At 47.1% G+C, this 18,579-nt stretch overlaps 2 protein-coding genes across 2 annotated transcripts in view; one reads left to right on the plus strand and one right to left on the minus strand.

The window, feature by feature from the left end:
• T265_06539 (hypothetical protein) overlaps positions 1 to 18,579 on the plus strand; it is a gene marked incomplete at both ends in the record, with an annotated part of 38,815 nt that overhangs the window by 10,812 nt on the left and 9,424 nt on the right. The window contains 5 exons of the mRNA XM_009171835.1: positions 3,432 to 3,580; positions 8,108 to 8,206; positions 10,599 to 10,873; positions 12,313 to 12,742; positions 17,153 to 17,446. Of these exons, the coding sequence (XP_009170099.1) occupies positions 3,432 to 3,580; positions 8,108 to 8,206; positions 10,599 to 10,873; positions 12,313 to 12,742; positions 17,153 to 17,446 (1,247 nt within the window). The remainder of the gene's footprint in view (positions 1 to 3,431; positions 3,581 to 8,107; positions 8,207 to 10,598; positions 10,874 to 12,312; positions 12,743 to 17,152; positions 17,447 to 18,579) is intronic.
• T265_06540 (hypothetical protein) overlaps positions 17,242 to 18,579 on the minus strand; it is a gene marked incomplete at both ends in the record, with an annotated part of 6,884 nt that continues 5,546 nt past the window's right edge. The window contains one exon of the mRNA XM_009171836.1: positions 17,242 to 17,387. Coding sequence (XP_009170100.1) covers positions 17,242 to 17,387 — 146 coding nt within the window. The remainder of the gene's footprint in view (positions 17,388 to 18,579) is intronic.

Consider the following 18,579-nt stretch of genomic DNA (forward strand, 5'->3'; position numbering starts at 1 on the left):
AGCAACCAGCACGTATGTATTCGAATTGGCGTATACATACAGCATATGGAATTAAAACAAGAGAATAATGAATAGAGCAACGAATAGAGTATAAGTCATGTTCATCACAGATGAATGAAAGGGAATACGAATAGAGTATAAGTCATGTTCATCACAGATGAATAGATGAAAGGGAATGAAATGCACCTCGAAACGAAGCCAGGATGTGCAGCATTTTTTGTTTGGGAGATCTGCACCATACGACCTATTGAAGTTGCATGTTATCTTCCACAATCTCGTGATATTCTAATCTTCCATGTTAGTCAACTGAATGAACGTGTGTTCACTCAGCCTTCAAGTCGCAATACGGACCACTGAACAAACTGACGACTCCCGATGCATGACGAGTGGGTCAGAGCCCACACCTTCCAGAGTGGGTTAATACCACACTGGTTGTTTTTCCGAATATCAGAAGGAATGTCGGATCGTTTTGGAACGCTGGATGTGTGAGTGAGATACGTAGAGCAATGCCTCAATTTGGGTGCGTCCGCGCAACAAATACGGAAGGGCAGCTTGGAAGCGATTCACAGAATGACCTAAATGGAGGATTTGGATGCTTTCCCCCGCCCAACCCTTTATTGATGATGATTATTCCCCTTTCAAGATTGGTCTACTCTGACCGGCGTCTGTCAGTCAGGAACATCCTGTGTATTCTTTTCGCCCCTGTGTTCGCAGACCAACTAACTTGGCTAAAGGGCGAAGACATATGACCTATCTCAAGCACAGAGTCAACAAGACTCATAAAAGATGAGATGACTGTTTTACATCGCCGCCTGCTGCTCTAGATGTCATGTACTCTGTGGCCCACACATGCGACTATGACTGCGAATTTAATAGAAATCAAACCAGCCTTTGATCAAATCCTTAGGAGCCGAAAGCTTCGCCTTGCGGTGGATTGGCAAAAATCAATGATGTTTTTGTGTTATTATTAATGCGTTTGTATTTTTGCGCTCGTCTTGTTATCCTTCGACAATGCAGCACTTTGTCGTAAGCCGGACGTGGTTGTTAATTAGGTATGGCGCTCCGTCAAAGTTCAGATGCCGTAAGGTTGGGTTTTGCGGCCGAATACTATGGGACGCAGTCAGTTGGCCGGTATGCATGCATCAGCTAATTTAAGATTACAACCGTTAGCGTCGTCCGGCTGCAACAGGTTCTGAAAACTTTTCGAAGAAAAGGCAAAAAAGTTGTACTGCAATTTTTTTGTACCATATTTGGGGAACCCCAGCGACCGTTAGCAAGCGTAACGTACCGCCCCTATTTGCCACCGGTGGTGTATTTACTGGGAGAGCCTTCAAGGAAATTGAACGAATTTTTAATGGATGTACGATGGCGCACCATTGGTGTTAACAGTTGCGTTGTCTTCTGTGATTATGATGAGGACAACACAGATGTTGATGCTACCGATAGTGCCTGTTTCAGACGTCACCAATATGCTGAGGGTTAGCGCAAGCTTTAAAAGTACCAATTGGAGCGATTTCAAGGATGGATGGAAGACCGATGCGCGGAGATATCAACCGATGTGTGTGACGGGTCCATTCCATTTTACTTGAAGGAAATTTGCATCTGAATCTATCAGCAAGTTTCTCTCTGACTTGGACGACGTGGAATATAATAGAGGCTTTCACTGGCCACCAAATTGATGGTCACCTACTTTCCTGAGCTGAGCATTGGGATATTTATTGTTTTGCCAAAGACTTCGAGCGAGTTAATCACTACTTCAAAAGCCATTGAATCATTAGCAATCTGCTCTATTCGGTTGCGAACCTTGCACGGAGTGCACGCATGCATGGGTTCCCTCTTTCCCGAAAGGTATCTATTATCGGAGCTCCACAGAAATCAACAATTGGTCCTTTATTGGTCAAGTTATACGTCAACGATCAGCGACCAAAATCCCCCTTGTTGGATAATTTTGCAGGCAAAATGGGACTGTGGAAGATGGTGTGAGTCACCGGCACGATGTACATTCCATCCACCGTTCGCTTTAACTTTGCATTCGCTAACAAGCTTGCCAAAGTGGCTCGTCCTGTTGCCAAGTTTCGCCTGGTCGACGGACAGGGAGCATTAAATGGAGGAAAATCATGCAGATAGTGTTAATTTGGACCCAGTCTTTCGCTAAGAGACCGAAACTTATCGTGACGCTGCGGTTTGTGCACTCTGGTAACCCACTTAGCCGTACTGGAGGATGCGATGTCGATACTCACAGGGTCTCTCCCACGAAGATTACCGATGAAGAGTGGTCTGATAAACTATCCTTGCCCTCCTGATTGGGATATGGAACATGTTTAACAACTTTGGCGACGCCATTTCACTTTTAAAACTGATGGCACCATACTGTCATACCATTGTGCCGCATATTGTAAGCACACCACCACCGCCTCAGTGTGAACGATTTTATTTTGCCGTTCCACCACGAATTTCTTCCCACTGGTTCCTGTGTCAAGAATGTGTTCATCTTCGTTGACGGCGTACTTAATGCAAACGATTCGGATTATTTCAGACGTCATCTTTCACTTTTCAAAGAAGCAAGATTGAGTCCTGTAATACAAATAATGGAAAAAATATTGTTCAGCTGTATGGTCTTTTAGGTGCCTAAATGCCATGTCCCCTGAAAGAACATGAGGCCTGAGATACTTCCCGAACCTAGACAAGAGCATTCGAGATGCTGAGGTCGAGTTCGAACCACAGACCCTCCGGTTGGTAAGTTTGCGCCTTAACACTGAGATAACTCCATTTTCATACGTTCTGATACCACATAAGCTTGAAATCTGCGGTATTCAAGCAAGCATTTTTCGCTGGACCGCAGGTTCCTTTTCCAGCCGGATGTTTATATCAAGGTCTGATCAATATGCTCTTGTTTCACGACGTTCCCCTGTTTCTCGCTTGTTTTGGTGATCCTTCTGTCGTCTTGCACTACCCAGCTGTATCTGCGAACGACATCAAGTCTCAGAACTGTCCAGGTAGCACATCGCAGATGGAGCTTAATGCCGCGAAACGATGATCACTCTTCCCGAACTAGAACAAGTGCTTGTATACTCTGTGATAAAGATGTGAGCAGTGTATACGGGAAAAGGAGAAAATGAACTTGGGTTGCTCATGAAAGTAAGGCCCAAGAAGGTCTTTCGAATCTGGCTTTCTCTCAATGCTTTTGGGATCTTTCAAAAAATCTGTTCAGAATACCTACACTGTCCCCCGGATATTCACCCCCCTGCATTAATAAAAGCGTGGGGAACTTATTGTTGGGGATCAGACCTTGATGAATCTTACAGCATTCTTTTGGCTGATTATTTTGTATCCACCCTCGTGTTCCCGCCTACTGTCCAATGGCGCGTGTTACTGACATTCCGTCGTCCATTATCAGGTTCCGACCAAACAGTTTCAATTATCTGTTTCAGACATTTTCAGTTTCCCTGACACTTTGCGGCATATCATCCAAACCAAATGGAGGGCAAGCGCCAAGGTCGCGACACCTGGGCTCAGTTTGATGATGTTGATTATAATCCGACAACCAGGACAATTCATGAGACCCGAGCTGGATTTCCAAGTGAGCGAAAACCGTCTCCGTCCAGTCATTATTTTGGGGATTAGTGGTACTTAACCGCCTTCGAATCTGCTCTCATTTACCTCCGGGTGATTCTTAATTCGGAGAACTGTGCTGGGTTTTTTATTGTTGAGTCATCATCATCATAGCTTATGAGTCATGCGCCTACACTTGTAGGTCACATATTGGACCGTAGTTTTTTAATCTTTGACCCATAAATGAGTAATCGAATAAAAAACTCACGTATTCGCAACCAGTTGCTTTGAATTTAACGACGATTGCGTGTGCGCTTTGATAAATAAGGCAGGACTTGTAGGCTACACTCAGAAAAACAATCCACAATGCATTTGGCGTGCTCTGTGGCTCGTGACTTCCACGGGTGGGCAACTCTTCGCTCTCTGCTCGATCGAAGGGCGCGTCACGTCCACGGGTGGGCAACTCTTCGCTCTCTGCTCGATCGAAATGGCCTAGTTCATCGTTGGTTTCCACGTGACTTGTCCCGTCGTCACTGAGGATTCTAAGGCATGTTGAAGGCTATCTGTGTGTAAAATTCGTCTTCTAAACCTGGGTGTAAGCATTTCACTGACGTATTCCGGTAAGACTGCACTTACAGAACTTGAAGAAATCTGCACTTATGCAGTGCAGATTGGAAAAGCAACCCCAGTCCGTCTGAGCAAAGTGCTACGTCCGCTACGGTTCAGTGCATGTTTTTGACTCGTGCATATGCGTATGAAGTGTGGTGTGCAAGCCTCCTACAATGTCGGTTTCCATTCTCAGCGGTTGGACGGTGGAAGTCTTACGCCGCAGCGTTTTAGCCGGGGTCTTGACTATATGCCACCTGGATGTCTCGTCTATAATGTTCTTGTGTTCAAGTAGAGAATAAAGCTGACGAGAACTCAGGGACTATGCGTACCTGATGACACCGAAGAAGGGGAAAACAAGGTCGTGGGCTGTCGAATTTTCAGTGGCATGTTTTGTCAAGAGTAGGTTGTGCTCGTCTCCGAGACAATGTCTCTAGATTCGAGTCGAGTCACTCTCCGCGGATACCTCTCAGGAGGGCGGCAATTACCTCGAAGAGACGCCTCCCAAGAAAGCCTACAACAGAGGGTCCCCTGCCAGATTTATATGGGATCCCTTCCAATAGAAGGAAGAGCCCGAAAACAAGGTGTAGAAGAGTTTCGAGAAACTTATGAACGGTTTCCATCAAAATATACTATGATATCTCGAAAATCGTTCAAACTGAAAAATAAGACAGCCTTCGTGCAGCACGTCCAGTTACAGAACAGCCTAAACGAGAGATTCAGCTGGGATTCGGTTGAACCTTCCGTGAAAACCAAATTGATATACAACTGAACGTATTGCGCGAATGCATCCACATTTTTATCATCAGAATAGCATATCGTTCGCAGGATTAGTTCAGAATTCTTCGCGAACTGGTGCGAACCCAATGCCCAACGGCCGACAGATTTCTCGTTTGCGTTCCGGCCAAACAATGACTGCGTTGTTACCACAGGTTGGTCGTTCGCGTTTTAGAAAGAATCACGTTGACCCATTAAGCAAGGCGCGAAGAATCCATACAGCATTTGTTTTGTCCACAGTAGGTTTTATTTCGCGCTGCTCTGTTTTAGCCCGTTGTTTGCGAACTTCTTCTCAGCCAGGTTTTATAGTGAAAACAACGCTTTCCCTGATACATGTCACAACTAGCGTAGGTCGGTAAGCGATGCAAATACTTGCTCGTGCACCATGTCATGGCGGATACACTGTAATCATACAAACTATGAAATACAATCAAATTCTTGAAGACGGAACTGATGACAATCATCTTTTCAGTACCACGGCGAAGCACCAGTGCCAACACTGGTGTCTTTGTCTGGTGATGGCGGTAGGCTTCAACACAATGTAGATATCTGATATGCCTCCTTCCCGCCACTGACCAAATGCTGCTTAGGAGGGGTAGGCGGAGTTTGTATTGCAAAATACCGGCTGAGCACTATCTGTGAATGGCATGAACCTAAGACGAAGCTGATTTTCGAGTGGAAACTTTTCAAGTGCTTTTTGGACGACTCCGAAGAATGTTGCCGGATGTTGCACGACAATATCGCCCAGTTTATTGAGTGAATCGGACAATGTCTTTTGTTAAGCAATAGACGCAACTCATTTAAAAGTGGAGATATTTAGCACAATTCGTACTTCATCCGATTCGGAAGATAAGTTGCGTGATATCAGCTATACATTTTCCCCCAACATCATTTCCAAAAGTTTCCACAATTTCCCGTACGCGATTTCTCAGTCATCGACACCGATCCCCATAAACTACCCCTGAAGAGGGTAGACCATAAGGCCCACTTTGCTTCAAAGTCGTGCGTTTCGGTTGTGAAAATTTCACATGGATTATCTCTCCAAAATCCCAACCGTGACTCATCGAGTACAGACTTGGTTGTACCATTCATACGACTGCAACCAATGGCCATGATGCCCTGTGAAGTCTGATGGACACGGCAGGCTAAGGAAATGGAAGGAAAGCCGGTAATGCCCGAAGATTATCTCAGTTGATCCTTGCTACCGGTTCTTGGAAATCTTCGTATGGTTTAAACCATCAATAATAAGAATGAAGCGACCATCTCGAATACAAAACGCCCCAACCACTGGGTCGAATACGTCGAACAGTTACCGTGGCCATGATGTGCTTCTCATCTGGTGTTCACAGCTGAAGTAGAGCCCTGGATGATGAACCTGGAACCCCCTACGGTCTCGGAAATTTGTGACTACGTACGTCCTCTCATGCTCAACTGGGCTTCTGGTCCGGTTGACCTTCCACCCGCATTATTCAAAGATGCGAGTGAAGCGTTCAGTCAACGCTTGTCTGCTTCTTCTGTCTGCATTTGGGAAAGGGAGACTGTCTCAAACAAGTGGATGAGAACCGGTTGGTGATAGCTCCCATTTTCGAAAAAGGGGCTCATGGTGAATGTGGTAATCACGGAGGATCAGCTTGACCCGGTCGTGATGAGACTGTTGGCGTCACGTGTGCTTCGTCACCTTATGGTGGCTCGTGAAACACTGAATTGAGAACAGCAAGCGACATTCAAGCCTAGTAGAAGTTGTGTTGACCTTCATACTTCGTCTGGTGCTAGAACAAATCATACGTACAAACGACCCTAAATTTTAGTGTTCTTGGATTTCCAAGGCGCATTCGACTCGGTTGACCGGTTTTTTCTCCTTGACACACTTACCCACCAGGTAATGCCCCGGAAGTTCGTGAACGTATAAGTTCTTTGTATTCTCAAACTTTCTTACGTGTGAGATTATACGGAGAGCTCTCCAAAGGCCTCCATACACAAAACAGTGTCCGCCGCAGGTTGTCAAATTTTGAACAGCTACAGGGAAGTCGTTATCTATTGCTGAAATAGACTGTTAGCCGCTCTCGGTTTCCTGGAGCCTTGTTGCGTCACTGTCAGGACGCGCCCAGACATGGAAAAAGTATACTTGCGGAGAGTGACGCATTCCCAAGATCACCATCGGTACGACACGTTCGGAAAGCAGGTGTGTTGGAGGAGCTCACCAAACACGGCTTAGCAACATAAGACCAGTGAAGTGGGGCTACAATTGTTCGCGACCGGAACACCGCCACTGGCTGTACAGAACGAACAAGTGAACGACCATATTTGGCCATTTAGTTGTCCTATATATTTACTCAGAAGCTCTGTATGTTTTGTCCTGACAATACAGCGGTGTCCCGAGTTCTCTGTCTTCTCCTTATTGCATGGTCTAGCAGGCTCAATGCAGGCGTAACCAACAGACGGCCACCCACAATACAACAGTCGCCCTGCGCAGGCCACTGGGAACAGCTGTCGCCTTCGTGTGGTGGTCAGGTTCGTATGCTACAGTAACCCCAATTGGCTACACAGCCTCAGCGGGGTTCAATGATCGCAGTTACACTGAGACCGACAAACCACATTACTGCGAAGCAGCGCATTTCGTGGCAATTAAGGGTAACGCTTCACGGCTTACTGCAACAAAAATGCTGTGATCTTTTCCTAGGTCGACCCTTGCCCAGTCGCGTTCTCAATGGCGCTCGTGCATCCAAGCTATCGCCTTCAGTGCATAGCTCCCTTCCCAACACCCCGCTTGACACTCCACTGACAGTGCTGTATTTGAGCACCAATTTATCAGCTCCGGGCTCCACTGCGCAGCTACCTCCCCCCACCTCCCCCAACTCGTCGATGGATGAAATTGTGGCAGCTACAACCACTGTACGACAAGTACGCGGTTCTTACAGGTGATAATGATGTTGATGATGAATCCGATCTTTGTTTCTTAGAACTTGTCTGGTGTCGTTGAAAAATTCAAGAGTCCGATATGGCGGCAGGCTACTTGCCTAGCGCCTTCCTACCTTAATGTATATTGAACGTTGTGGTACCAGAACCCAGTCACTAAGTCCTATCTATTCCTTGAATAATTTGTTTTTTTTGGCTGTGAAAATTGAATGCCTCGTGGTCAATCAAACAGCTCTACTGCCTTCCTCTTGCTCAGGTTTTCAACCGTTCCAAGACAGTCGCAACCTTCAGCCGTGCCAATACTCCGCCTCGGACTGTGGGATTGGCTTCACAAGTGTCTGGCTATGACGAATCGGTTAGTTTCGCTTTTTTTCCAGGCTAACGACCCTATCCTACGAAAGGGATTTCCCCTTGCTCTCGCCCCCCCCCTCCGCAACTGTGCCCTTATTACCATTCTGTTTCGTAATTCTTCTTAGCGATGACTGGGCAACGTTACCTTTGTGAAAACTATCCGAACGGTGTCGCTTTTGGCCCTTAGAGAGGCAGCATAGTGGCCGGGACCTTTGGTGTGTGTGTGTGTGTATGTGTGTGCAAACCGGAGAATGGACATATGAATAGACCAGGCAACTATCTATCTGGTCTGATGGAGAATGTAGACACTGTCAACCTCCACAGATCTGCTAATGTCTTGGAAGCAAGGCAGTCGCTTCTGCATAGGCGCCTCGGGACCGACGTGCATTCGTTCGACTATGCGATCTTTTCTACACATAACTACCGTGGAGTAATGTGTTGCTCAGGTTTAGATACGGTCGATCGAGACCTCGACCCACGGACTTCTTAGGGGCCCACACAATTTCCCCTCTATTAAAGCAGCACACTCGTACCCATTAAATTTCAACCCTCTGAGGATGTCATCCTATAGTCCTTGAAGGGGACCAATCTCGGATGCTCACAGAGGATCACATGCTCCCACTGTCCGAGATGCAGCCGTGTTCATTTCAAGTTCCGCTGACTCATCTTTGGTCACGCAAAGCGGTCGATCGTTTCGCATGACCCGTGTACAAGACAAATGGGTGGAATGGTGACACGAATAAACACTGGTCACGTCTGGTTCCATCTGTCCGTTGCATTCCTCGACGCTGATTGGATTAAAACCACCGCATGTTTGATTTGGTGTGAAAGATCCGTTCAGTTTTCATCGGTTTCCTCCCAGGTGAATTCGTTTTAGATTAGATCGTTTGTGGTTGGTCCCGAGGACATCTACACCTATCGCATCACACATCTGGACAAGTTATGCACTCAGTAGTTTCCGATAACGTCTCGAGTATTCGGCTGTATCCTCTCAGTCGAATCCCATGACTGTAGACACTGCCGCCAGGAATCGTCGATGCGTAGCTCTCAATTTCCGACTTTTTCATCTGTATAGATCTGATCCGTCTGAAGACGGGGTGTGGCATGTTGTGTCCCTTAATTTTTCTGCACTCTCGTCTTCCCAGAAACTAGTTTGGGGACATCTGTCTTTGGCCAGTAAGGCCAACTGCACCATGCAACATCTCTAAGCACTCAAGGTTCAGCTGTAGGAACCTTTCGGTGCCTAGCTGCTATGCTATCAGAAGGAAGCACGAGGGCTGAGATACTGCCAGGTTGCCCAAGCCTAGACAGGGGTCGGCTTCGAACCACGGACCTTCGGGTCAGTAACTTCGCGCTCTAATCACTTGAGCCGTCCCGTTTTATGTATCTTGTAAGTTGTATTAGTTTCGGATGAAGTCAGTGCACGAACCTGTGAGGCTCGGGTCGCGTTGAAGCGGTATATCTGTGAATCTCAATTAATGTATGTATCAGGTTACAGTACGGGTTGTTTTGTCGTATGGCTCGGAGTCTTGGACTTTCACTGAAGCGAAATGGAGACGCCTTCTGGTGTTCGACAACCGTTGTCTCAGAACCGTAGCTCGTATGGGTTGGTATCGACGATTCTGTTTTGAGGCAACCAGAAAACGAGTGTTTGTTTGTGCCCAATTCAGAATGGCACGAGCAGATATCTGGGGCGACCTGGTAGATCGGGTCGCGTTGAAGCGGTATATCTGTGAATCTCAATTAATGTATGTATCAGGTTACAGTACGGGTTGTTTTGTCGTATGGCTCGGAGTCTTGGACTTTCACTGAAGCGAAATGGAGACGCCTTCTGGTGTTCGACAACCGTTGTCTCAGAACCGTAGCTCGTATGGGTTGGTATCGACGATTCTGTTTTGAGGCAACCAGAAAACGAGTGTTTGTTTGTGCCCAATTCAGAATGGCACGAGCAGATATCTGGGGCGACCTGGTAGAGGTTCTTTAGGGAGATTACGAAAAGTCTGGCTGTCGGTGCTACTCACCCTCCAGTTTGGGGACCGCGCGATCCCCACTGCACCTGGTCGGAGGCGCTGCAAGATATGACTGCCAATCGATGTGAATGGCCTTTTTGTTTTCCGTTCCATCCAGATGGCCTGGATGTGTAGACAGTAAGTGTGGCACTAGTTCCCTTACTCATCCACCCTTATAGTTTTCTTCACAATGAGGCTTTCAAATAAATTGTGGTTGTACGGTAGCAGCCATCTTCCACGAAGAACACTTATATTCTTTTTGATGTTGTTGACGGGCTTTTCAAGGTCACACTCGCGTTTTCGTGCAGATCTCTCGCGACATTATGCTTCCCACGTGTGCAACAAGTCTGGTTTTCTATCGGTGTTCTGTCCGTCTCTCGTTTGCAGTCTTCTTCAAATGCCAACGCACCACTCTTGACAGAATGGCCACATCCCCCGGTCAGCAATCGTGCCCCTATTCCACCACCGGTTGCCCCAGCGTTGGACCAGTCCGCCAACCCACCGGTTCCCGATCCATGGGTGATCACATCAGAGCAGAAGGCCTACTATCTGGCCCAGTTTCTACGCCTTCAACCGGATCCACGTTCCAAACTGAGTGGTTTACAGGCCAAGACATTCTTTCAGCTGTCCAAACTACCAAACACGGAACTCTCGGACATATGGTATGCACGTTTTGTCGATTGATACGATTGATATTTGAGAAAGAAACCTTCGGTTTTTCGCAACTGATCCACGATTGGCAAACTAGTCCAGTTGCCCGGTGCAACCCTTCCCGTTCAACAGCTTGCGGAGTGAAGCGACTTAAAGACGCTCAGTAAGTGTGCTGCCAGCGAATCATAAATAGACGTCGGATCAATATCTGCCCTGTTCGGTTGAACTTTCGAGACTAGACTGACGGATTTCGCCTGAGTGTTGCACTGTGTCAAATTGTACGAAACTTTCCACTTATACACTCATCTGCATACCTTTTCGGTTTTGACTGGAACTTAGCTGAATCTCTCGCTTATAATATTCTCGATCGACTGAATGTGTTGCACCAGCCCGCTTCATGTTACACTTGCTACGATATTCGAGATATCCTAATATACACCACTCGTTGGTTACTGCAAAACTCTTCCACAGGCCACGGTGAGATGGCCAAACTGATTAGAGCGCGGATTCACTGACCGGAAGGCCCGTGGTTCGAACCGCACTTCTGAATCTTGACTTCCCCTGTCTAGGCTTGGGTAACTTGGAAGTATCCCAGCCCTCGTGCTACCTTCGGATGGCATGGCAGCTAGGTACCGAAAAGGTGTTACAGCTGAACGACCGATTTCGCCCTTCTTGGGACTCTTCAGGTATGCGGATGAGTGTATTTCGCTAATTTCGTAAAATTTGGGTTCAAATGAAACGAAGTTGACGGGTACTCGAGAGCTGAGCCTACCTGATGAACCCCAAAAGGGGTGAAACCGGTCATGGGCTGTCCGACAGTTTTCAGCAACCTTATGAGTAGTGCATTACGTCTATGAACGAAGTTTTGCATGGAGTCAAAGGTACACAGCTCTTGATTTAAAAGCCAAAAGGATTCGAACCCGGAAGTAATTTTCGATAGCTATATGTGAATAAGCGGTCTTAGTTTATATCCTTTCGCACCTGGCTTGACTGCCGCTGGTACCCTCGATTTCTGTGGAAAACTCCTTGTTTCAGATGCTGGTACTGATGCCCCCTTGGTTTCCGCTGTCCTTCCACAAAGCGCCCTCTTCTGGTATGGCGGTTTCAAGCTCAATAACAATGCATTTTCTTAGATTTTTCGGATGTTACCAATACATTGTAAGACAAGAGGACAATCAGCCAGGTATCTAAGTGACTCATTGATCCATTAAAACCCACTGAATTATTGATAGCTTGAGTGCCAGGTAGGCACACGTGAGTTTTTCTGAACACGTAAACTCAGTTGCTCAGTATAGGTACCACACCTGGTCACTTATCCAAGTAGACGGCTCTAAGCTGAGTATTTTTGGGAAGTTACATATCCATCTAACCGTCGAATGATATGTGTTTCTTCCAATTCAAGCGAGAGCTGTGTGTGACGTTCTGCCGTTTATTCCTTGTTGCTTTTAAGGGAGCTTTCCGATGCGGATTGTGATGGCCAACTTACTCTGGGCGAATTCTGTGTCGCAATGCACTTGGTTGTTTTACGCCGAAATGGAATCCCAGTTCCCCGAATATTACCCTGTGCCCTTCTGGAGGTAATTTCTAGTCAGTCGCTGTCCACTTTGGCGTCGAGTCACCACAACGAAGACGATGCTCAGTCAACTAGGGGCGGTGACCGGTATCCTGCGTGCACCTCGGTGATGGATCGAAGTTCACAAAACCACGCCTTCTCTCCTGCTGTCCCACGCCACTCGCGCGGATCCCCAATCACCTCCTATCCGGTCACCCCCAATTTGTCACGTCAGCAGCGGCGTTGGTCGATTTCCAGCCAGAGTGACATCTCTTCCATCGCTGAGGGTATTATGCACTTCGAATCGCGGCCGAACGCGGATCCCCAGGTATACGCATATCGTTTTCCGGCTTCAAACCGTATCCATAGAAATGGTTTCATTGGGAGGTTGTTGAGCCACCTGTTTGGACGCTCCGAGATGATCTCAACTTGTCATTGTTGGGAACACTCGTTGTTTCAGAAAGACAGAACCCTTGAACTAGACCCCTTCTCGTGACCTGTCGCTCACCTGGCAAGACCTATACCAGCTAAGCTATGGTGGACACTGCTTCACGTGACACAGGTGCACCTGAATCCCACACACCTTCACCTAACTACTTCTGAAACTCCCTGATCTGCTAGATTCCATGCCTTTTCAGTAGCGTTGTAAGTAGTATATCTTTTTTAGGAGGATTCACCTAAGGAATGAGACAGCGATGAGCAGGTTCATTTTGAGATACTAGCTTAAGTTTATATCACGATTGCAGTGAAATACTCAGTACGGTCACCGATGACTTAGAAGCCCAAGATGATAGCAAAAGTTTCCGTTTATTCGAATTGCCTGTCACATCAAATGGCAGTCGATGCACTCCCAGAAGCTGTCATCTGCATTTTTCATTATGTGACAGGTGGCTTGGCCAGATCAGCAGCGGAACTGGCAGACCAACGCTGCACAAGCTGCCCTGTCTTTTGACTTGGGGCGAGACGGCCCAAGTGGTTAGAGCGCGAATTTACTAACCGGAAGGTCCGTGGTTCGAAGCCGACCTCCGCCTCTCGACTTCTCCTGTCTAGGCTTGGGCAACCTGGCAGTATCCCATCCCTTGTGTTTCCTTCGGGTGGCACGGCGGCTAGGCACCGGAAGGGTGCTACAGCTGAACACTTTTTCTACTTTAAAAACTGCTTGTCGGAACCCACGCTATGAAGGTTCAGCTTGCATTCAATTCGGTTGAATCGCGAAGAACTTCAATGCGCCCGGTTTTTGGTTAAATCTTCCGCAGGTTTCTAACTGAGAGCCTTATGAGTATTGCAATTCATCCTTACCAACCACACACACAGTTCAGTCACCAGGTTCCATTACATTTCTTTCAGTAACTTTCTCTGTGTCTAACTACATTCGCGAAATATCACAGATCACCAGTTCGGTTTCAACTGGAAACTAAACCAAATCCCTCGTTTGTAGTACCCTTCTTCAATTAAGTGTGCTGCGCAAAGGACCTCCCATGTTTCAGCTGGTACAATATTCGAAAGACCGCATTAAATTTTCTTGAAGGAACATACTACTCATAGGGCTGATGGTTCATTTCACTGCATTGGTTGAATCCGATGTGAGCATCAGATTAGCAATGCTGAGAGACGCCAGATGGTTTTAGGAAGGAGGAACTCTCACACGATGGATTTATTACTCACGCTTCATAGGTTACACTGGTTGGGGCGTGTACTCAGCATATAAGAGGGCCACCTGCCTGGCAGAGCTCTTTTCGCCCATCCTTGGGCGAATGCCATATGCCAGAGGAGTGAGAAGCATCAAGTTCTCCCCATGTTACGTGCATCACACGAAGGTGCATTCGTAGATGGAGCTGTGATGAAGTGCAGAAGGCGGATTAGATGATCGGGGAACTAAGCTAATGCCTCCGATTCGGAGAGGCGCAAACTGCGATGTTCGAGGTATGTGGTATGTGGACGATCATTCCAGAATATTGTTCGGTGGCACCACGAACAATGGTATGACAGTGAACTTGAGATAAAATCTGTTCTTCTGGAATTATTCCGGAAAGAAGCTTCCAGTTTGGTATCGGACAGAATTGTCCGAACACATGTATGTTTCTTATTAATCACGTAAACTCGCCTTTGGGTTATCAACGGTTCGAACGTAAAAGCAGCTGCTGCATGCTTTGAAATCGTTGTAAATATGAAGTTAGTTTCTTGGATGGATCAATAACTCGGCGAGGAAATCGACCTTGAGAAGATGGATTGCAGTCATATACAGAACTAGTTTTGGCATTTCAGTGATTACTGCTTAGACATTCTTCAGATAAGCAAACAATTAAGATAAGCCGCACCAAATTTCTGTTAAACCTGATTGGTCTGATGTGTGATGCATTGTAACAAAACCCAAGGCGGGACATTCGAAATTATCAAACCTCATGTCGAATATGTCAAGAACTGGCTACGGACCAAAAGAAGGCGTTCCCGTATTTGTCAGAATCTGAGCTAAGCAAATTTAGGCTTCCATCAACCCGGCGCTTCTCACCCTATCATGACGATTCTAGCCTGACCTTGTGGAAAATTCCGTGATAACCCTATAAATGCAGCTGCAACAATGGTCGTTTGTCTCCATGAGGCGTCACCTCAAGTCGCGGAGCCTTTTGGCATGCCATAGTGGTTGGAACAGCAAGTCAGGGACCGACGTGGGAGATGCAATACCGTCTGCAGACGCAACAGAAGGACAGGATCACAGGGAAAATCGTTTGAACTGATGAGATCCCGCGAAAAATTGAGACATTTAGGTTTATTGCAGCGGTAATTCCATTTCAGATGAGAGAAACAGAGAACGATGTAAAATGTTAACAGGGGTAATAATTCATCCAAAGCTTCGATTTCCACACATAATTAGGGACTTTCGTCAATGCACCCTGTCCTTGGATAACGCACTTTGAGCAGGTCCAGTCTGTGGTCTCTTTTCCCGGGTGGAGAATCTTTAGTAAGCGGATTTCCGGGATACAACATTTGGAACAGAGGTCAGCTTCAATAAAGCCTTATAAAAAGCACAAAGATCTATCCTTCGGTCGGAAACAAAACAGCAATCATTTCGACCACCTGTGTAACGGTGGATACTACTGATGAGACGTGCGAGTAGTATGTGGATTTTTCGTAAGCCCTCCTCGAATCTAATGGAAGGTGGGGTTTATTACGGAACCTGTGGAACTGCTTTGCAGCGTTCGTTTACAATTTCGTGGATAAATACCCAAAAAAAGTTCAAGAAGACGCATGATGATGTCCAGTTTTTAAAGCAAGGTGCATATGAGATGTCTACTTTCCTGTAGCTCTTTAATTGATGTTTGCTAAAAAATAAACGACTCCGCATTACATCTGTACACAGGCAGAGGTCTAGATGTAGAGGTCGGGTTCGAACACCGACCTGCCGGTCATTAAATTCGCGCTCTGTTCACTTGAGCCATCCTGTAACGTAAGCCCACTCTTGTAATGTAGTGTAGTGTTGCATCTTACTGTCACAGAGCGGCAGCCTTGCTGCATTTTATGCGTTTAGGGGATCCTTCCACCCGTCTGACTCGTTTTTTGTCATCCTTATGGGGAGAGAACTTGTACTCACTCTGCTTCAAACTGAGTTTATTCCCAACTCTTCTGCAACCGTTCTCAGTGGACTTTTATTCGTCTATCGTTGGTTGCCTGATCACGTGTGTTCGGTCATTTACGTTGACCGTTTTAACCAGTTAGATCAACCCTCTCAACCTGTTGAGCCTCTGCTCTGTCGTTCATTTGTCCATGTGCAAGACATCTTGCATCTTGACTTTGGTGCCTTTTCATAGAAAACATAGGCGATTTGGATCGTCAAGGGTGTCGCTAAAAATAGCTACTTTCGTGTGATTTCTCTGCAGATGTACTCGAGCATTAATGCGCTGCCTGTTTCGGAGCGTTGAACCTACAACAGTCCTAGAGGTAACTTCCAGTGACCATCGTTGTGAAGGCCTGTATGCCGTTACTGCAGAAGTGGATACTCCGTATACGACCGCACCGCAACGACCGTCGTTCGCGTGGGACGCAAATGTTGATCCACTGTTTTCTACGCGCGATGACATGATGAACTCTCGTCCCTTTACTCGGAAAGGCGTGATGGATCTGATGACACAAATTTAGCACAATAGAATACCCAGCAGGCCCAAAAAGTCCGTCTCGAAATAAAAGTACTCTGTGTTAGATTGGTGCTATTCTTTGACGTCTACACTCATCTGCATAACAGTTTGGTTTTGATGGGAGACTCACCTGGAACCCAACTGAATCTCTCGTCCCAAGAAGGGCGAAACCGGTCGTGGGCTCTCGAAGAGTCTTCAGCAACCTCGTGAGTAGTGTGTGCGCACATCGGACAGTTCTTGCACTGTGAATTCACGTCATCCAGTTGAACCATTGTTTTCGTGACTTTCAAGAGGTGAGTAGAAGGCTTCAGGATCCAGATCAACACTTCCATTGATGTACATAGTCAGTGGGGGGGCGAGGTGGACCAAACGGTTAGAGCGCGAATTTACCGACCGAAAGGCTCGTGGTTCGAGCCCCTCCTCACTTGGGTGACCTGGCAGTATCCCAGCCCTCATGCCTCCTTCGGGTGGCATGGCAGCTAGGCACCGTAAGAGTGCTACAGCTGAACATCGTGAGTGGAAATCAGCCTGGATATGCTCTTACCACACTGTTTCTTTTTCGATTCTTTAGTAAGCGGTCACAAGTTTGCTATTTTTCTCCCTATCAGTTGCAACATCCGATCCCACTGCGGGCTCATACCCTGCCAAGAGAAGGCACCGATTCGGAAGCTCCACAATTGTACCCAACAAATCTCGATCAAGAATGCCAGCACACTCGACTGGCATCCTCCCCACCACCGCCGCCACCTCCGAGGGCTCGGTTACAATCATCTTTGGTTGGAGAACAGCGCAAACTGTCTGGGGAAGCACCAGTTTCAATGGTTCCACCAAGTTCACAACGTCCTGGTGACAGTTCAGAAGGGAATGATCTCCTCCAGGTAAGCACTGCTCTGATGCTCCACGTTCACCTCTTGCTCTTTGGGAATATGCACATGGGCTGCCGATAGCCGAGACTTTTCTGCCGACCTTATTAGACGTGGAACGAGCGACTCAGGTTGGGGAAAACTGCATGCATTCAGTACTTTTCCGCTGGCGCTCACGATGGTAATGTTCATTTTCACGGCCAGAACCCCATCAACTTTGCCTTCCACTGACAATAACAGCTTTGGAACGCCATCAACAATTGTGTTTATCACTTTGCTGTTCTTCGGCCTGTTGGGCGAGATGGCTCAAGTGGTTAGAGTGCGAACTTACTGACCGGAAGGTCTGTGGTTCGAGCCCGACCTCTGCCTCTCGACTCACCTGTCTAGGCTTGGGCAACCTGGCAGTATCCCAGCCCTCGTGCTTCCTTCACGTTGCATGGCAGCTAGGCACAGAAAAGGTGTTACAGCTGACTGATTTTTTTTAAAATTCCTTCAGCCTGTGTACTCCGACTCAAAAATGTAATTTCAAGATTGAACAGTGAGGATGGCTGTCCCATGGTCATCTTCCAATTGCATCGAGAACATCGCGAGTAATAAATGTAGTTCAGAATGTAATGAAAGCCCAAAGCGCAGCCTCAGGAGCTGGGAACGAGGCGGTGCTATTGGTCTTGACCTCCGGTACATGGTTGATGCTGTTGGCCGCGTCTCGGTGATGTAGGCTTTAATAGATCAGATATTACTTGTGAGTAGTGGTGAGATTTTCAGTATTCGGTCACCCGCTGTTGAACCTGTGCATGTCTGTGGTGAGGTTTGCTGGGCCTGTTGGGTAGGTTCTCATTTGTGAACTGAAGTGATGCTAACAAGTGAACTTAAGTCAACCTCGTGTTTATACCGATTCTCAACCGAGTATGCTATGTAAAAACTACCCAACGGTTCGAGAGAGCTTACTGCTCGAGGCGCAAATTTACTAATTCAACTCTGACTGATCCTGTCTAGGTTTGGAGAACCTGGTAGTATCCCAGCCCTCGCACTTTCTTTGGGCGGCTAGCGAGATGGCTTAAGTTGTTCGAGCGCGAATTTAATGACCGGAAGGTCCGTGGTTCGAACCCGACCTGTGCCTCTCGACTTCCCCCTGTCTAGGCTTGGGCAACCTGGCCGTATCACAGCCTCCC

This window comes from Opisthorchis viverrini (genome assembly GCF_000715545.1).
Source record: "Opisthorchis viverrini unplaced genomic scaffold opera_v5_136, whole genome shotgun sequence".
NCBI lineage: Eukaryota > Metazoa > Platyhelminthes > Trematoda > Opisthorchiida > Opisthorchiidae > Opisthorchis > Opisthorchis viverrini.